At 30.2% G+C, this 19,529-nt stretch overlaps 2 protein-coding genes across 2 annotated transcripts; one reads left to right on the top strand and one right to left on the bottom strand.

Moving 5' to 3' along the window:
- The first annotated feature begins 322 nt into the window (after positions 1-322).
- LOC133693213 (2-oxoglutarate-dependent dioxygenase 19-like) lies at positions 323-3,315 on the top strand. The gene is made up of 4 exons (XM_062114386.1): positions 323-616; positions 970-1,193; positions 1,330-1,660; positions 2,750-3,315. The coding sequence occupies exons 1-4, from the start codon at positions 395-397 to the stop codon at positions 2,993-2,995; spliced, it is 1,023 nt and encodes a 340-aa protein (XP_061970370.1). The 5' UTR covers positions 323-394; the 3' UTR covers positions 2,996-3,315.
- Positions 3,316-8,955: 5,640 nt separating this feature from the next.
- Positions 8,956-10,872, bottom strand: LOC133693795 (uncharacterized). Its single transcript, XM_062115117.1, has 2 exons — positions 9,882-10,872; positions 8,956-9,219 (listed from the first exon to the last, which is right to left on the bottom strand). The coding sequence occupies exons 1-2, from the start codon at positions 10,841-10,843 to the stop codon at positions 9,159-9,161; spliced, it is 1,023 nt and encodes a 340-aa protein (XP_061971101.1). The 5' UTR covers positions 10,844-10,872; the 3' UTR covers positions 8,956-9,158.
- Positions 10,873-19,529: the final 8,657 nt, after the last annotated feature.

Genomic DNA, 19,529 nt, shown 5'->3' with positions numbered 1-19,529 from the left:
TTATCTCTTAATTTGATGTTTCTATTATAATTTCAAACTTAATCTGATCTAATTAGACTATAAAAAGAATTAAATGAAAAGAATTTTTTCTTCTAAAAATAGGGAAAAGAAAAATAAAAGGGGCAGCTCCTTCACTGAGGAGCTGGGAAAAACCTCGGTTGTTCGTCTAGTTATACAGATAATTTTTCAAAGGATGTAGTTTATTAATTTAATTAGGGAGCTACACGTTCTCTTTTGTTTATTATATATTAATTCAAGTTGCTTTACAAGGCCGTCTATAAATGTGGAAGTTGTTATCCATGCACATGAACAGACTAGGCCTTCCTTGCTTTATTTAATCCCTAGTTGGTATCCCACTCGATCTCTCCACAAACACACACATATTCAGAATCATATGGCTCAAACATCTCCAGTGCATACCCAAGAGACTTGTGAACACACCAACATAACCTCTGTCCCCTTCTCCAACATCAATATTCCCATGGACTCCGTTTTGGCAGTCGATGAAGATATCCCAACCATCGACTTCCTCATGCTTTTCTCTGATGATCCCATCCAACAATCCAAGGCCCTCGACAATCTAAGCAACGCATGTGACGAGTACGGATTCTTCTATGTATGTACCCTCAAAACTCTATTTTCTCGATCAATCGTAATAATTGACAAAATTAAGGAGTGAAAAAGAGCTCCAATATTATATGTAAGTGTGTGAAAATAACTAATCCACAACCTAGCTAGAAACTTTTTCTACGTCAAATTATGGCCCAATAACTTATGTTTTTCTATCATGAAACAACTTCTGTTCTTAATTAATTATATACGTTAATGCCTCGCAAATTAACTATACGATGTGCAGTGACTGTACATGCATCATGGTTACCATGTCATCTTTTTGACGAATAGCTATAATATCTATATATAAAAACGTGTCATGCATGGTTATCGATTAAGCTTTAGTGATCTTTGCAGCTGGTAAATCATGGCGTCCCCGATAGTGTGATTGAAGGTGCATTGGAGGGAATTGCTGATTTCTTTGAAGTGACGAAGGAGGAGGAGAGGAAGGAGTACGTGAAAAGTAGCCCAGCAGATAGGATCATGTGGGGTTTAAATTCCCATGCTGAGGAAAATAGGGAATATCTCAAGGTGGTAGCGCATCCCCAATTCCATTGCCCTGCTAAACCAGCTAGCCTCAGGTACAGACAGACCAGTGGCCTTTTCTTTAAGAAATGAAAATTAAGCACAAAACATGCAATTTTGCGTCTTGCTCTCAGGACTCTATCTATACGTGCCCTAACGCTAAGCCCTTAATTTTCTGTTAATAAATTACAGCAAGGCCCTAGAAGAGTACTTCAAGAGATTTCAAGATGTTAAAATTGGTTTGGCGAGGGCGATATCCAAGATCTTGGGACTTGAAGAGTTTTACATCGAGAAGTTCTTCAATCTGAAGTCAGGATTTGATGTTTCTGCCATGAATGTCTATCCACCCAATTTCCAGTCAAAAGGTTCTATTGGAGTGCCTTCGCACACCGACCCTGGCTTCTTTGTTTCTCTCATACAAGATGTGAATGGCGGTCTCCGAGTGCTATCGCACAAAGGGAAGTGGATCAACGTATATATACCTCGTAATGCCTTCCTAATTCAAATCGGAGATCATCTGGAGGTAACTGAAGTCCTCTGCGACACAATCTTTTTCCCCTCTTAATAACTAGTCGCGATATAACCTAAAGATCATTAATTATTATCTTGATCCACTACCGAGGAGGTTCAATAGATTTTGTGCTATAGGATGGGGATATAGCGCCATCTCCCCTCCATCTCTAAATTTTTATTCCATCACTTCCAAAATATGAGATTTGAAACTTCCAAGTATCAAATTATCAACGGCTTGGTGTTCCGTTTGAGAATAACACATATATCTAGCTAGTATATACTTCGTTTGTTTTAAGCAAATATCTGCAGCAGGATAAAAAAAAATTCATATATAATTGAAACTTGTATTATAAACTCATCAACATATATTACATACTAAATTTTTTTCATTATTTTATGTTTTTATTGCACAAATACTTTTAATAGCCGCGTAAACTTATATAATTAGAATTTTTAAGGGGATGCTATATTGACTGGGATCTGAGAATTTTCTTGGAAAGTTTAGAAATTTATAAATCCTGATAAGAAAAAATATATCCCCAAAATTATACATGTTCAATCAATTAAAATCTAATTAATATAACATGATTTTGAGTGCGTGAAAGTTATTTGATGTCTGATTTTTAATTTTGTTTAAATAAGTATCTGGTTTAAAAAGTGTGAAATGTGAAATGATTTTAGATATATTTGTATCCTGTGGATGTCAATTATTTTAAACTTATTAATGTATGTTTGTACCAAAACTGTTTTAGAAAAAAGACAATTATAATAAATAAAAAGAGGTCAATATTATTGAATTGGTCAAATAAAAAAGAAATTGAGTTATTTTATATTTTATTTTTATAAGGGAAAAAATTAAAGTTTGAAAGCAAAAAATATTTCTCATAATTTCTTATGCTTATTTATTAAATGTTATCTTGATATTTTAATGAACACATAAATATTTTAATTAATAGAAATCCGCTTAGACACTTCATTATGAAAATCATGCACTCACTTAATTATGGAAATCAAATAAATTCAAGCGTTCAAAATCACTCTATCCCTGATCTAATTAATTTTCTCATGGTTGGCCGTAAATGCTGTGTTCTTACTGCAGGTTCTAACCAATGGCAAGTATAAGAGTCATATTCATCAGGTGGTGGTGGACACCAACAAGGTCAGAAGAATCTCTCTTGCCACACTTCATGGACCATCTCTAGACACCCTTGTGATTCCGGCGACAAAGTTTGTGGATCATTTTCACCCATTGGGCTACCGAGGGATGACGTACAAGGAATCCTTGGAGGCTAATGGCCATCACGAGATAGAAGTTCAATCATGCCTTGAACAACTTAGGCTATGAACGAACAAGTAGTTGTTTACTCCTGGCTCTTGTGAGGAGATGACCGTCGTGCAGCTGGTCTCTGTGTGCTTTTACTCATGTTAAGGTTTTCTGTGTGCTTTTACTCAATTAATTACATAAATTGTCATCCTAAATAAACATTACCAGCTGCACCATTTATGTGATAAAATGGTGTTAATCGCGAAGTTGATTTATAAAATGTAATTGGGGTTGTTTTCTTTTTTCTTCTTTTTCTATGTAAACTAGATGTGTGTTCGTTCTGTGTTGTGTACGCAAGATATGTATATTACTTTTAATATTTAGAAAAATTAATTGAGTAATTTTTTCTTCATGATTTTAATTTTATTCCTTTTCATTTTTTTTCCATTTTCAAATTCATGAATTCTTTGATTGAGGATATTTCTATTTCTACTAGTTGCTTTACTCTTCAATCCAATTATATTGGTGAAACAACATATTGGTTACAATTGCTAATGAATTATTCAATCTAATTAATAATACTTGTGAAATAAAAAATCGATTAAGATGAAACAACATAATCTTTTAAAGAAGCACAATTGTTCAAGAAAAAAAAAAGAAATCTCCTAGATTTTATTTTTATTTTAACAATGACAATATAATTAAACATGAGTAATTACTGTATAAAACAACATATTAATTAAGATGAAACAAGATCTCCTTATGATTCAGGGAAAAAAAATATTATAAAACGTGTCTCCTTAATTCGTTTTTTAATGATGTTTTAATTAAACATAATTGATTACTTGATGAATGGAAACGTGGTTTGCCGTGTTTTTAAAAAAAATTATTTTTTTTATATGTTTTGCATCGTTTTGATGCGCTAATCTTAAAAATAATTTAAAAAAAAATAAAAAAAATATTATTTTGATGCATTTCAGTACGAAAAGTACTTTTAAAAATAATCGCAACCACACTTCAAAACAGGTATTTAACACAACCTTTACGAGAAGCACAATGATTTAGAAAAATGAAAATCAAAAGTGTCTTCTTAATTAATTTTATTTTTTTGTTGACAGGGCATTTTAATTAAACATTTGAAAACAACAATTTCATTAAGATAAAATAACATAATTTTTCTGAAGAGCACAATGGTTCAAGAAAAAAGTCTTTTTATTTTTACTTTTATTCGGATACGAGTCTTAAATTGAATGTAATTCATTACTATATGAAACAATAAAAAGCAAAATGGTTCATAAGATAAAATACAAAAAACTGTACGTCTCCTTGTTTTTATTACATAAAATTTTAATGACATATAAATGATAACTATGTAAAACAACACATTGATTAGATGAAACACAACTTTTTTCGAGAAGAATAATTATTTGGAAAAAATAAAATATAAAAAGTATCTTCTTAATTTTTTTTCTATGTTGAAATAAAATTTTAATTAAAAATAAGATTTCAATAATCACTCTAAAAATGAGAATTTTCACAATTGAATATTATATAGATTATCATAATCGGTCATCTACTAACCTGACCTTAAAGTCTTTAACCAATAAATTAGCTTAGTGACTACTAGGGATGTTAGAAGTTAGAGCCTGGAACTGGAATGGAGAGGGGAAGCTAAGAAATTTATTATTGGTTCAAAGTAGATTGGAGTGAATTTTATCAATATAATATCTTTTTTACTATATTTATTAATATAATATCTTTTTTACATTATCTTAATATATATCGAGTGTTTTATATACAGAAAAAACTGCAGTAAAAAAAAAAAAAAAAGAGCTTGCATCCTGGTTAGAGGAAATTAGCTCAGTGATTGGACTATACTAATGAAATTAGCTCCGTGATTGCGTCGGATGTTAGAAGTTAGAGTCTGGAATTGAGAGGGGAGTTAAGAAATTCATTTATTTAGTCCAAGTATCTCTTTCAAGCCCACAGGCCCAAGCCACACAGCAGATACTCTAAGAAATTCTTTCAAGCCCACAGGCCCAAGCCACACAGCAGATACTCTAAGAAATTGAGTATCTTCTGTAATCACTACTCAGCCCACAAAAGAGGCACAAGACAGTTTCTAAAAGGATCTTGCCACGCTCCAAATCAGCCTTGCAATATAGCTAACCAATCTCCACAAGTATTACCCTCTCTTTACACTTGCTTGAATATAAACTCCCCCGATTTTCAACTCGACTGTCTTATTTTGCAGAAAAACGGAGAGTTGGGTCCAAGTCTTTGAAAGACCAAATATATATATATATATATATATATATATATATATAAAAGAAACCAAACCAAACCAAATTGGTTCAACCAACACTTATTTATATACACACACACTCAATTTCCTTCCCAACCCTAACCTAAACCAAAATAATCCTCTCATCACGTTCTCTCTCTCTCTTAAATATATTTTGTTTTATTGCCAGGTCAAGATCTGGGTCGTTAATGTCCAAGTAGAAAACGGTAAACAATTGCAGAGTCGTGAGGGTTGATAAATTATGAGCATCTCATCAATCATGAGTTATATAATTAGCATAAATGATTGTAAATGTCATAAATTCTTTGTTTTTTTATCATGTTCTTTGCGTCTATTTTTCAGGGTTAGATATGGTTTAGGATTTTAAATAGCATTTTGTTGAGGGATGTAGATGTGATTGTGATAGCCATAAGGCATTTTAAAAGTGTTTTATTTTTGGGTCGGTGTTTTTTCTAGTTTTTTTGGTTTGTAACTACATAAATCAAACCAAACTAAGTTGGTTTAAACTAGTTTTTATATTAAATTTTAAAAAATTAATTTAGTTATTTTTTAAAATAAAAATTAATCCAAACCGAAAATACTGTTACCTAAACCAAGAGCCTTTGCTAACAAATCATAGCCGACATCTAATAGACACAACTGCTACATGACAAGAAAATTTGTTCTGTTTTTTTGTACTAATGTATCTTCCTACTTATCCTACTGTTTGATGTACACATTCCTAAATTTCCATTTTATAAATTAATACTTTTACTTTATTATTATTATTATTATTAACAAAAACTACAAATGGTTCCACTAAGCATCATTTCATAAAATGATATCGTGTTATTTTTATCTTTAATTTTTATTATTTTAATCTTTAAACTTTTAATTTATTAGAGATTGAGCTTCATGATTCAAATTATGAGCTTAACAGGTTAATTCAGTTGATTTCAGTTTTTTTTAATTGTTATTTTTTTTTATTTCATCTTTCAACATCATGTTTATTTGAAATTAGGTTTCATAATTTGCTTTGTTTATTTTATATTAGATTATCTTAGTCTCATTACCTGAATCACAAGTTTTACAAGTCAGCTTGTGGTGACTTGAATCGTTTTATTATGTTCTTTTTATATATTGATTTTTTTTCAATTATTTTTTCAACAATGAGTTTGTTGGGAATTGTGCTTCAATTTTTTTTTAATTTGCTTTATATAGAGTTATCCTAATCTAATGAACCAAATTGCAAGTTCGTTAGAGCAACTCTGGTTGACCTAAGTTATTTTTTTTGTTTGTTTTTTATATGAGATTATCGTGGTATCATAACCCAGATTATAGGTTTGGCAGGTTAAACTGGGTTGACTTGAGTTATTTTTATATTCTTTTTTTAATTGATTTCTTTTCAATTTTATTCTTTAACATTGGGTTGATTGGAAATTAGGTTTCATAATTTGTTTTGATTTAATTTTTATTTGATTATCCTCATTTCATGAATCATGTCATGAATTTAACATGTTAACTCGAGTTATTTTTTGTTTTTTTTTAATTGATTTTTTTAATTTCATAATTTAATATTAGGTTCATTGAAAATTGAATTTTATAATTTTTTTGACTTGCTTTATGTACATCATGATTTTATAACTCATGTCACAAATTTGATAGGTTAATATAAGTTAACCTGAGTCAATTTAATATGTTATTATTTTAATATTAAAAAATATCATCTTAAAATTTTTTTAGTCAAATTATATTAGTAATGTTTAAATACTTTTTTATGTTAATAAATAATTTGATCAGGCCTCCAATATAGCGTGAGTCAATAATCTAGTATTGAGCTAAATAAACTAATATTCTCTTATAATTATTATAATCATCATTATTATTATCAATTATATATTTAGTGGGTTTATGAGTTTAATCTTTTTAATCAACAAATAAAGATTAATTTAGAAAGATCAAAAAAATTATTTTGCTGATTAATTTAGAAGAATCAAGAAAATTAGGCGCCCTACTAGCAGCAACAAAATTATTTTCTCATTAAATATATTGAATCCCAAAACCAATTTTTTTTAAAAAATAAAGATTAAAGAATAAAAAAATGGTTTTCTTATTTTTGGAAGGGCACAAACATAGTTTTCAGACCCGGCCTGGTTTAAAGCCCGGGTTCCGGGTTTTGACCGGGTCACTGGGTCGTTTGGGAAAAAATCAAAATGACATCATTTTAATAAAAAAAATCAACGTGTTGTAACCTGATTTTTGATCAGGGTAACCTGATTTTTGATCGGGTCAATTCACCAGGTTACATTAAATTTTTTTTTTCTCTATTTTTTTTAATCCAGCTCAATTTTAATTTGAGATCAATCAACGAAGTCAGATTGGATTTTAAAACTAGGAGCAGAAGTGTACAGCTTTCTAGAATGTTCAAAACACTGTCACCACCGTCATACAGCTAATTATGACTTTTTTTCAACAAATGCTTTATTTAATAATGTTAGAAAAGTGAGAAACTCAAATTATGCTGAAATGTGACCGTCAATTATGATGACAGGTAATTAGGCAAACTCTTAGCTAAGGCAACCTTAACAATAAAATAAAAGTCATTTTTATTATTTATTTTATTGGCCACGTTTTAAATAAATACAATTTATAGGACATAACTAGTAAGTTTGTCGCATTTCATTGTGGTTGGAATAAGAAAAATGAATGTGCTAGCATTTTCAATTGTGTTTTTTTGACATTAAAAAAATTCAAAACTGGTTTCATACATTTAATTAAATGAATAGATCATAAATTATATCTGATAAAAAATAGTAGCTAAAAGTTATATATATATATATTGATGTCACAACAAGAACTATGGATCTGATTGTATTTAATAATTTTATTTTTTAAAATTAATTTTTTATTTAATCAAATAATAAAAATAAACATGTACATGTTAAAGCGATTGCATAAAATTCATGAATAAAATATCATGTTATAATCTTATTTGAAAATATTTGAAAACAAACTAAAAAATTAAATAATATTTTATTAAAACAATTCTCTTTTTTATTTTTTTAAACAAAAGATATATAAAAAAAACCGGAGTTAATTTGAGTTAACCTGTAATCCAAGTATTAAAATCGAGATAATTTTATAGAAAACAAACCAAAAACAATTCTGAAACCTAATTCCAAATGAACTAAATGTTCAAGAATGAAATTGAGAAAAGAATTCAACTAAAAAAATAACAAAAAGAAACCTATATTGACCCGTTAAAATTATGACCTGAATTATAAAATCGAGATAAATAAATCTATTAAAGAATAAAATTGAAAAAAAAAACTAAATCATAAAAAATAACAAAAAAAAAACAAAAAAAAACATTGTTCAAGTAAACAATGCTTTTTGTTGCAGGGGAAGAATGAATTCTCTTTCTCAATTAGTTTATGTTAAATTTAAGTTTATTATAAAATAATTTTTTTGACTCATAAAAATTATTTTTTATCATCTTATCTCATCACATAAAAAAATATATGTTAAATTCAGGTTTTTTTTTAAAAAAAAAATGTTTGTTTTTCTTAATTTCTTTTAGGACGGTTAATTAAGATAATTAATTTTGGTTTCAAAATCTACCATGAAAAGGACGAAATAAAAGTATTATATATATATTTTTTCAAACTCGTCACCTAAACTATAGGAAAAAAAAACGTAATATTGAAAAATAGATAGATTTCATTACCCACACTCAAACATGGTATGCAAGTCGGTATAGAAACTGAAATAAAAATAAATAAATAAAATTCGTAGCAGATACTTAAAGCATCAGCAAGCAAGGATATACATTGCTGGAAATCTTAGCTGACATTAGAATCTTTTATATTCTGCCAGATATTTCAACATTATTTGCAGAGGGATAGCAAAAACATTACGTGCAACACACCCAGTCTAATTTACACAAGACGGATCATATATTCATTTTGCTGCTTTGCCTTTCTTGGCAAAAATGAAAGACCAGCAACCACCTCTTCCGTGCCTGCATTGCAATCAAGAACCCCAAGTTACAAACAAAACATTTGGACATCATAGACTCAAAATTAATTGCTTTCTCTTTAACTACAGCTGCAAAAAGAAACACACAAACTTAAATTCCTAGTCCTTGCTGAGTTAAAGGGTTTGGACAGAACAGAAAGTTACATGGAAATCTTGTGTGGTTCATTTTTCTATTTGTCATTATTGTGTTTCCTCAGCGAAGACTTTTGACCGGTGGGCTGTTGCTTTTTAGTTAGATGACACAAGAAGAATTCTATACAAAATTTTACTTTATAGTGCACGAACTGATTTCAGAACCATTGATTAATTACTTTGTTTATTAAGGGACAGCTCTATATAAGGTTCTGTTCCTGCCATGATTCCCCTGTTTCGTGTCAGAGTAGTTACATTCAAGTTCTCCTAGCATCCTCCTAGTTCTCCAGAAAAATACTCCTAGCGTTTGATCTAGGATTTAAGTGAGTTAGAATTGGAAATAGCAGATCAAATTTAGTTGAGTCTGGCCTTTTTACTACTAAAAAACACCATCTTTAGATTAGACTCCCTTCCCTTGGGTAAAATCAGGAAAATTGTGTACCTTTGTCACTTTGCAACAAGGTTTTTAACGAAATAAGCAATTAAACAAAAATTTCATCCATGGCAATATACCTGCTGCTGTTTCTGCTGCTACTTCTACTGCTGCCGCTGCTGCTGCCGCTGCTTTTTGAACTTCCACTATTACTGCTACTCAATGCAGTACCACTCTCACTGTCCCTAGATTCTGGGAATTTATTGTTCCACCACTCTTCATCGGCGCTTTTTTCAGATCCATTATCATATAGCAAAGGCCTCGGAGAAACCCTTCCATCTCTTAAACTGTTATTGATGATCGGAGGATTACTACTATTATTTTTCTTCTTCTTTCTTGAACCAAAAGAAATTGGAAAAACCATCTTCAGAAGAAACCCTTCATTAATTGAGCTTCCACTTCTATTCATATGCACTTTTTTTTCAATCTTCTTCTTCTTCTTCTTTTTATCTTGTTCCCTTCTTAATATATGCATATCTCCTTGATTGATTATGCTCCTATCTTCGCTAAAACTTTCTTCTTTAGCATCAGCAACCACCATTGGCTGCTCCACAATATCTCTTAAAGATAGCTCATAACATCCCTCAGGCATTCTACTCACCATCTCCATGAGCTCCTTTTGGCCTCTAGCAATAGCTTGAGTTCTTGATGAGGGAGAAAGACTACGGTAATGATTTTGGCGATGCTGGGGGCTTCTCGGTGGACTAGTCCTCCACAAGGGAGGTGAGCAAACCCCAGACTCCTCAGCTTGTACATCCTTTCTTTGAGCTCCAAATATGCCCATGCTATTCCAACCCTGGTAGTTGCCATAGTTATCTGTTGTTTTTCTTGATAAAACACCATAACTTAGGATACCATTACTATTATATCTGTCATCTGAATGGACTTGGTCATCGGGCGATTCTGTGCCAGGGTTTAGCATGATTTTTGTTGTTGTTGCTGTTGTTGTTAGGGAGAAATTGAATGGAGGAGAGGAGAGGAAAGGGAGTGATTGTGGTTTGTTTGGTTGAAGGGAGTTGGGTATGGGGGGTAATATCATCATCGACCCTTGATAGTCAACATGTCATTTTCTTTGCAGGTAAGTTTTAATTAACAAGTGGTGATTCACGAGGGTATGTATGTGTTAACTGGTTACGGCTTAAGGCTCACAAAAGTCAATGTTTTCTAGATGATAGGTTAGCACGGTCCATTTTTTATTATTTTTTTTATTATTTTTATTAATATAAATATTCAAATCAGCTTATATTTAACTCGATTAATTTCACAAGTTTTAAAAATAATAACCATTATAAACACACTGTAAACTCGAAATTTACGAGATGTTTTTATCATTCTTGTCCTTTGAGGACCTTCACTTTGATTTTTGTGTTGGGGAGGGGGTACTGTGTAGCCTTTTTTTCATGGAATTTGACCTTATCTTTTCATGTCCATTATTTATCATATAGTCTTGGTTTGCACATTAAGTAAAATAATGGAGACAAAAAGAAAGGGGAGTGTGATTGCGAGCAGGGTTATCGTTGTTGATTGTATCATATCTTTCTGAAAGCTAAGAAAAAAAATGAAAGAAAAGCTAAAGAGACAACAGCAAAAAGCACATGCGCTCCCTTCTGCAATGATAATGTCTGAGTGGGTCTCGACCGTTTGCAAGTTTGGAGGTATCCCTCTCTTATTTTATAGTGTCCCTCGTTATCTTTAATATCACTTTTACATACTCATTTTCCTTTGCTTTTATATCTCTTTTACGCCTTAATAAAGTTCCTTCATCAATATCTAACCTACTAGAAATCAATCTTGGGGAGTTCAAGTGATTAGGTATTTTATTTTAAAATAAGATTTCAAATTTCAGTCGGGTGAATAACCATTAATTTTATTTTATTTTTTTTAAGTAGACTCGGCTCGACCGGATTGGTCGAGATTCATTGGACTTCCAAATACAGGCGCTTAAATAATTTTTTTTTTTTACTGTAAATTGATCTTTCAGTGCAAGTATTAGAATTAAATTTTGATTTAACTTTGGATTTGCCGTTTTGCTAGAGATCAACCACACACCTGTGAGGTCGAGAGAGAAAATCTACACACCCAAGGAGATAAATTGAATGCTTTAGTGTTAGCTGGCACCATATTTTAATAGATGAGCATGCCCTCGTGCTACCATTTAATATTGATATATACTTGGCAATTATGGATACCTTCTTTTCAACGGCCAGGGTAATTTAATGGTCTTCTCCGCATCTTCGAAAGGAAAATCACCAGTGTATTCAAAGACTTGGGATGGGGATTTTGGAGTTGCCAGAGCTTTCTCTGTTGTTATCAGCTCAAGACTTGGGGTTGGAATTTTGGAGTTGCCAGAGCTCCAACGGGATATATCTAAGTCAAGATAGCTAAAGATCCTTTTCTTCTAGATTATAGAATTAAATTGGTGGTTAGATTGGAAAAAACTTCAACAAAAACGACAACCATCGGGCGCTTAATTTTCCTTCGAGAATCCCAGCAAGAACCTGACGTTTCGTAGCTGAGTTCGATGGATGACTTTGTCATTACTGCCTAGCAATTCTGTGCCAAGAAATATATTTGAATTAGACATATATATATAGAATTTGTAGTCTTAGGCTCCCATGCACCCTCATGGTTTCCTTCAGTGATTAGGAGATCCATCGAGCCTTCAGGCAGCCAGATGCCAAGGTGCAGTAAGACCAGTGCTCCCTACCAACCTGACATCTTTCTGTTTCGTTTGCAGACATTAACAAGAACTGATGTGATAAGACAAAGCAAAGGTTGATCATGTCCGGCTTTTTAATTCTTTGTGTGTTTTCTTTTTAAGAAAAAAACCGTCTTCTTCCTGTCATGCCTTTCTCTTCACTCCAGTGTAAAGGGAGCCTAATCAATTACAGGTGCTCAATCACGCAAAATCCATCACTTATTACCGTTCTAGGGTTGTTAGGTAATAGATACACTTCAAATCTTCCGCTATACTCAATACACGTTAAAACTAGTCATTCGATTTGCGTTTTATTTTATTTTTTTAATAAAAAAATTGAACATGCATATCTTGTCAACGTATTTTTTTATATAAAAGAATATTTTCTAAATATATATATAAAATATGCATGTATCTAATTAAATAAATCAATAATTATTTGTATAAATTAATGATAAAAAAATCATTAACGGTAAATAAAAATAAAATTGAAAAAATTGAGAGACAGATATAGATCAAAATATTTAATCTCGCAACACTGGTCATTTAGCTGGTTGTTTTTAATGAATTTGTTTATTAAAATTATTTTTTTATTAAATCAAATGATAATAAAAACTAACATGCATAAAATTTATTGAATAAAAAAAATTATTATGCAAGGCTTCTCATATTAGAAATAGACATATATATATATATATATATATATATATATATATATTAAATTGATTGAATAAAAGAAAAGAAAAAAAAGATTATACAAGGTTGCATATATTAGAAATATTATCTGAAAATAAATATTTTTTTATTTTCAAAACTAAATTTCATTTATACAAAAAATTTTAAAAAATTATAGATGAATGAGAATAATCTTTTCAAATAAGAAGAAAAAAAATGACAGAAGAGGGATATTAATTGAAATATAAATTTAAAAATCATTTTAAAAAAATTAAAATAGATATCAAATTAAAAAAATAAATATTGGAAGAAAAAAATAATAACCCGAGTGTTATGGCTTAACTCGTTAAACTAATGATTTGAGGTATGAACTCAACTGTGTTTAAAAATTTATTTTAATTAAATTTATATTTTGTTTTAAAATATGCTAAAAAAGAGCCCAAACTCGTGGGCCGACATGTTTTAGGTAACATAGACCTCATCAACACCTTTAAAACACATACAAATGAACTCATCAACCTAAAATAATAAAAAAAATTTAAAAATCCAAAATAAAAACGGGCTAGTTTTGGCTTCCTCAGCTTAAATCTATTTTTTCAAGTAACATTGAGGCTTTAAAACATCACCATCAATCTCCTCTCATTGTTGGAAAATAACTTGAACGATAATTTTCTCTTTTATAACTAGAATCTAGCAACCATCTCTCTCTCTTACTTCTAACTAGTGATTGAAAAATAATACAAATGAACTTATGTATCAAAAGTGAATTTTATAAATTGAAAGGAACCTAAATTGTATAAATTGTGTTATTTTAAAAGATTGAGGACTTAGGTATATTTTTTTGCGAAATCTTTAGCACGCCACCGATGTGTCTCGTCTTTTTTCATCGTGGTCCCTCATCTTTCAATTTCATCATTTTCTAAGAAATTAAAAGCAATTGGACTTAAATTAGGATCAATCAGAAAAAAATTAAGGACCAAAATGAATTATTAGAAAATGAATAGTATGTCCACAACATTTTGTAAGTGTATGACCATTGTTAATCTATAATAATCCATCCACACCTTTTAATGTATTCTATAATATAATAATGTAGAGTAGTAATTACAAAAGGAAAAAAATTAATTAATTAATTTCTCCCCCAAACATCTCTGTATCAATTAATTCTCGATCTTCTTGACACTAAAAAATCCAATGCTTGCTAGTGAGGAGAACTATCAGTACATGTTATTACATGCTACTAAAGTATGATGAGATCTTCGTTACCTTATTGGAGAATATAAGAACAAGAATAAATGCAACAAATATCTTTATATAATATCAAAGTAACGCTATTTTTACTCATTAAAAAATTAAAAAAGAAATAAAATTATCAAATATTATAATATTTAATAAAATCATGAAAAAACTTCACATAAAAATCAAGTTTTCCATGGCTAGGTTGACAGCTTATGTGATGGCTGTGTGATTCACCTAAATAAAATAAATCTCATGTTTAAGTTAGTATGTGTATATAGAGGAAAAAATATACAAGAAGGGAAAAAATAAAGTGAAGGTTAAGAAATATATATCTAATATAAAAATTATATGGTTGGCCTTGGTTTGACTAGACGTTCAATTGTTTGCTCTAGTTTTCATGATTTTTGGCTTGTTTTTATGGCATTTGTTGGATTTTATGATCTACATGTCTTGCTAGAAATTGCTTCTTAGCTTTTAGGTTTAGTTGTGCTCTAACTTATTTGCCTGGTAATTGAGTGTATTTATACACCTTAGCCTTGAAAGTTTTTCAAGGAAAAGCAATTGTTTCATTGGTAAAGAAATTAGTGCTCAAGCTAGTCATCCATTGACTAGCCATGGTTGCTCCTTAGTTGATGTTTCATGCGATGGTTGTTGTGTCATTAGCGTCATTGGTCAAAATGATGGAGATAAGCAATGTTATTAGTGTAGAAAATGATACTTGTTCTGCTAGAAAATATTTGTATGTGCACATAAAAGTTTTGTGCGTGAAAATTCTAAGTGGGTGGCTCATGGGAACCTAAATAAATGCATTGAAAAACATTTAAGGTAGGATTAGATAGACCGAGTCAACATCAAGTCGAAAGTGAAGTTTTGGGAAAAAATCCTAGCTATTTAGGCTCAACCATATAGATGGAAACATAATTTCTTTGTAGAAAAACTTATTTTTTAGTGCATCATCATTGCCCCTCCCAAGTCTTTTACATATACATTTTTGGAAAACTTTAATCAATAAAAATATAGAAATACTTGTATAAATTTTACCTTATTGGCTAGGATAGCATGAAAATATTTATCGTAGCTATGTATGTAAGAAGGACGGGTGCTTGCCTTTTGTAGCTTTTGTTAAAATTTTATCAACATCTTTTTAAAAGAGTTGAGAGTTTAATTATTATTTTTGTGTTTGCTTGTTAAAATAATCTTGAAAAAGTAAGAATAAAATTAAGTGATATAATTTGTGTATGTGTTCAAGGATGCATAAGCAATCCCAGATATTAAAAAAGGATCTCTGACCCTTAGAGATAAGTGGTCTAGAGATCTAGAGAAAGATTCTTGGTCTTTTTAGAGATAAATGGTCTAAAGACTTGAAGAATTTAAAAAGAGACACAGGGACCATTTCATGGATATTTCATTGGAGCATAGAGATTCTTATAAAGATAAGGAGAAGAACAATTATTTTTATTTGAAAAATTCAAAAGACAATGAAGATACTATTTCTGAGGAATTATCTTATCTCCGATAGTGTATCATAATGATATTTTCTTGTTTGTTCTAGTTGTATTTTTTTCTTCAAAAATTAGTGAAGATATCCTTTGGAGATTAATATTTATATCTCTTCTTTTAGTGTATGGCAATCAGTGTCATGCTTATATTCATATATAGTGAAAGATACAAGACTTGTTAGGGTTCTTTGTATTTGAATCGCTTTTCATAGGAGGTGGTATTGCACGAAATACTTTCCTTAGATGATGGTCAATACCTTAGCACATGTGGTGGTGAGAGGTGTGGTCAGGAGCTCAGATAATATCAAGCAATCACGAATATGCCTTTTGGTGTTCTTTTTTATGCTCTGGTGGGGGATTGATGATGTCGTGGAGATTCTGCTATTTGAAAATAAATGTGTTTTTGTATAGTGACACTTGCTTCTTCTACTTAAATATGATTCTTTATTGTTTGTCTTACATTAAGAAGAGTTCTGTTAGAGAGTGTATACAGGCGTTCCTATAATTAATAGTTATAGATTTTCCACTTTAGCATTTTCTCACTGAATATCTAAAAATAAGCTCTAGTGCTTTCATCTTCTCGTTAGGTGATGGCAAAGAGCTTAATCATGCTTCTTTTTTGTTTTTTAATTAAAATGCTAGTATTAAAATGAGAGATGAGCTTCACATAGATATTGTAAAGGATAATGATAACGTCATTCCAAAGCTGTAATACCACACCTTAGAAAATTCATGAGATATTATAAGGAGAATGTTATATATAACATCACTATTTTCTGTTATAAGTTCTAGGATGCTTCTAGTGTTTTGTATGTGCTCCTTGGGTTTTGTAAGGTCATTATAATTGTTCAAATTGACCTTCACAACAATATGGAATTTTAAGAAATACAATGACATGGAATTTTAAGAAATGAGTGTGCAACATTCTATGACAAAGAGGAGAGTTTCCCACCTGATTGGAATGATGTTTGTTTTTAAGAGTTAATCTCATCTCATGTCTAGGTTTTTTTTTTTTGTAAAAGTGTGCGTGTGCGTGTGCGTGTGCGTGTTAGGGAAAGAACGATGAAGATAAACATTCTTGTTGGTTAGGATATGTGGAGGAGTGCTCTTCATAGTGAGAGTGACCTCTTTGTAGAGTTGAAGTTTCATGTATACTTTGCACGCTATTTTTTCCTATTCCTTCATGGAAATGGAGTTGCTTTTATGCATCTAAGGAACATAACAAAGTTGTGTATTAAATTTCATATTGATGGAATATAACAGTGTGAAGCTATTTTTATATGGCTAGAACAACATTATTGAACACTTACACTTGTTAGGAGAGTTGTTAAAGACATGAGGGAGCTGAAATCTATATTATAGGGAGATCAATTACTCTTCATTGTCCAAAAGTTTCATCGGTCATGGAAAGAATTTTAGTGAATAGTGAAAAAGAACAACTCTATATTAAGAATATAGAGTTTTAGTGAATAGTGAAAAAGAACATAAATGAAAATAAAAATAAAGTGAATGTTAAAGAATATGCATCTGGCCTAACCTGGTTTGGCTTGATTTTCAATGATTTGACCTAATTTTCATGGCCTTTGGCTGACTTTTATAACCTTTATTAGGCTTTATGATCTAGAATGGGGACTTTACTTGTTGGAAATTGTTTCCTATCATGTAGGTCTGGTTGTGCTATTTGCTTAATGGCTCGATATATTTATACATTCAGATCTTGAAATTTCTTCATGGAAAAAAATATTGTATCATTAATGAAGAAATTGATGCTCAAGTTGGTCATGCATTAGCTAGCCATGGTTGCTCGTTGATTTATGTGTTATATGATGGTTGTTATATCATGCAAGCTATCGATGAAAATATTAGTGATCAATGGACAATATTATTAATACGGAAAATGATATATACTCTTCTGGAAAAACTTTCTGCGTGCGTATAAAAGTTGCATGCAAGAAACGTTTGTGTGAGTAACTTGTGAAAAACCAAGAAATGCATAGAAAAGCATGTCATGTAGTTTTGGATGAGAATTCCAGTTGTTTGAGCTTAATTTGCCCACCAACTTGGAAAAAGAAGGTTTTTTTGGAAGGAAGTTTTTTTTCCCCGATATCAATTACAATTAATTGTTTAACATTTTATCCAGTACCTTCCCTGATTTAATATATTTTAACACTGAATGTTTTTGTTTAACTTTGTTTTCTTTTTTATTTTGTTAAGACATGTTATGAAACATAATTATAAAAAAATAGTAAAAAAATAGTTATTTAGATGAATTCTAAAAAAATAAAAAAATTTATTATCTTTTGATTCATTTTTTAAATAATTTTTTTTAGACTTTAAATTTGAATATATCTATATATATCTTGTATTTAATTTTATTAATGTAATTAAAAACAAGAATAATTAAATTTAAATTTCTTACTGTTTGATTATTAATTCTCTCATATTATATATATAAAAAACTATCATAATACAAGATTTTAACTGTGGAATGAAGTTTAGGATCAATAGTTTTATATCATCTCATAGCTTTGTTCAAGTTTTTTTTTTTAGATTTACTGAAATTAGACCGGAAAAATCTGGGTAAAATTTGGTCATATTCTACATATGGTGTCTTAATTATGTACCAAAAGCTAGTTTTAATTCGAACAGGACCGCTATATATTTTGCTATAACTTTATCGTATATTAATCACCAAACAATGAAATTGTGAAGGCTTTCCGCCAGCCACATGTACAAGTCAAGTGAGAGCAGCAAACCGATGTATTTGTAAGAGTATTAAGTGAACATGAAATACAATTACAGAATAAAGCAACATTGAAGAGACGATACATTGGCATGTTGTGTTAGAATTATGAAAATATCTTAGTGAACGATGAAATAATGAAAAAAAGTAAGGATTAAATTTCATATAAAAATAAATTAAAATCAAATAATGAGAGATCAAATTAAAAACAAATTTCAATTAAAAAGAATAAAAAAAATAATAATGAAAAGAATAAGGATCAAATTTGATATAAAAATAAAACCAAATGATGAGGGAAAAAATTGAAAAAACAACAAAAAAAACAAGACAAATAACAATAAAAAAATACGTACTAAATTGGAAAGAAAAAACATATGACAAGACACCTTTATATTTTTGCTTAATAACATGAAACTTGAAGAGAAGAGAGAGAAAGAAAAGGGTGGAGAAGAAAAAAATTCATCGAAGCCCAATCGATACTTTGTCGTCTACACTCGCATGACCACTAGGATGATATTGAACTGCTTCCAACATCGTCATGGAAGGCGGCATTTGACTGCTAGGAAAAGCTTCACGTGTTGCCTGAAGACCGTAAAGGCACTCCACACATTAGGACTTGCGTTGTCTGCGCCAACCTCTTTTATTTTTTAAATTATATTTTATATTTATTAAAATACCAAATTTCCCCTCAATCACTTGATTATAACTAAAATACCAATTTAAAATATGAAAAACATCTCTAGCATGAATTTTAAAACAAAAATTTAGTCATTGTATAATGATTAAAAAAAGTTACAAGATGAATTTGTCTCTCATCAATCCAACAATAACTAATGGGTAATGAGAACAAAAAATTACTCTCAATATCAAATTC

Source organism: Populus nigra, chromosome 5, assembly GCF_951802175.1.
Source record: "Populus nigra chromosome 5, ddPopNigr1.1, whole genome shotgun sequence".
Taxonomy (NCBI): domain Eukaryota; kingdom Viridiplantae; phylum Streptophyta; class Magnoliopsida; order Malpighiales; family Salicaceae; genus Populus; species Populus nigra.
This window is presented reverse-complemented; position numbering and strand designations above follow the sequence as displayed.

Coding starts and splice junctions, on each gene's coding strand:
- LOC133693213 (XM_062114386.1), top strand. CDS start 395: ATGGCTCAAACATCTCCAGTGCATACCCAAGAGACTTGTGAACACACC. Junction 1,194..1,329: donor GCTAAACCAGCTAGCCTCAG/GTACAGACAGAC, acceptor AATAAATTACAG/CAAGGCCCTAGAAGAGTACT. Junction 1,661..2,749: donor AAATCGGAGATCATCTGGAG/GTAACTGAAGTC, acceptor TTCTTACTGCAG/GTTCTAACCAATGGCAAGTA.
- LOC133693795 (XM_062115117.1), bottom strand. CDS start 10,843: ATGATGATATTACCCCCCATACCCAACTCCCTTCAACCAAACAAACCA. Junction 9,220..9,881: donor AGCAGCAGAAACAGCAGCAG/GTATATTGCCAT, acceptor ATTGCAATGCAG/GCACGGAAGAGGTGGTTGCT.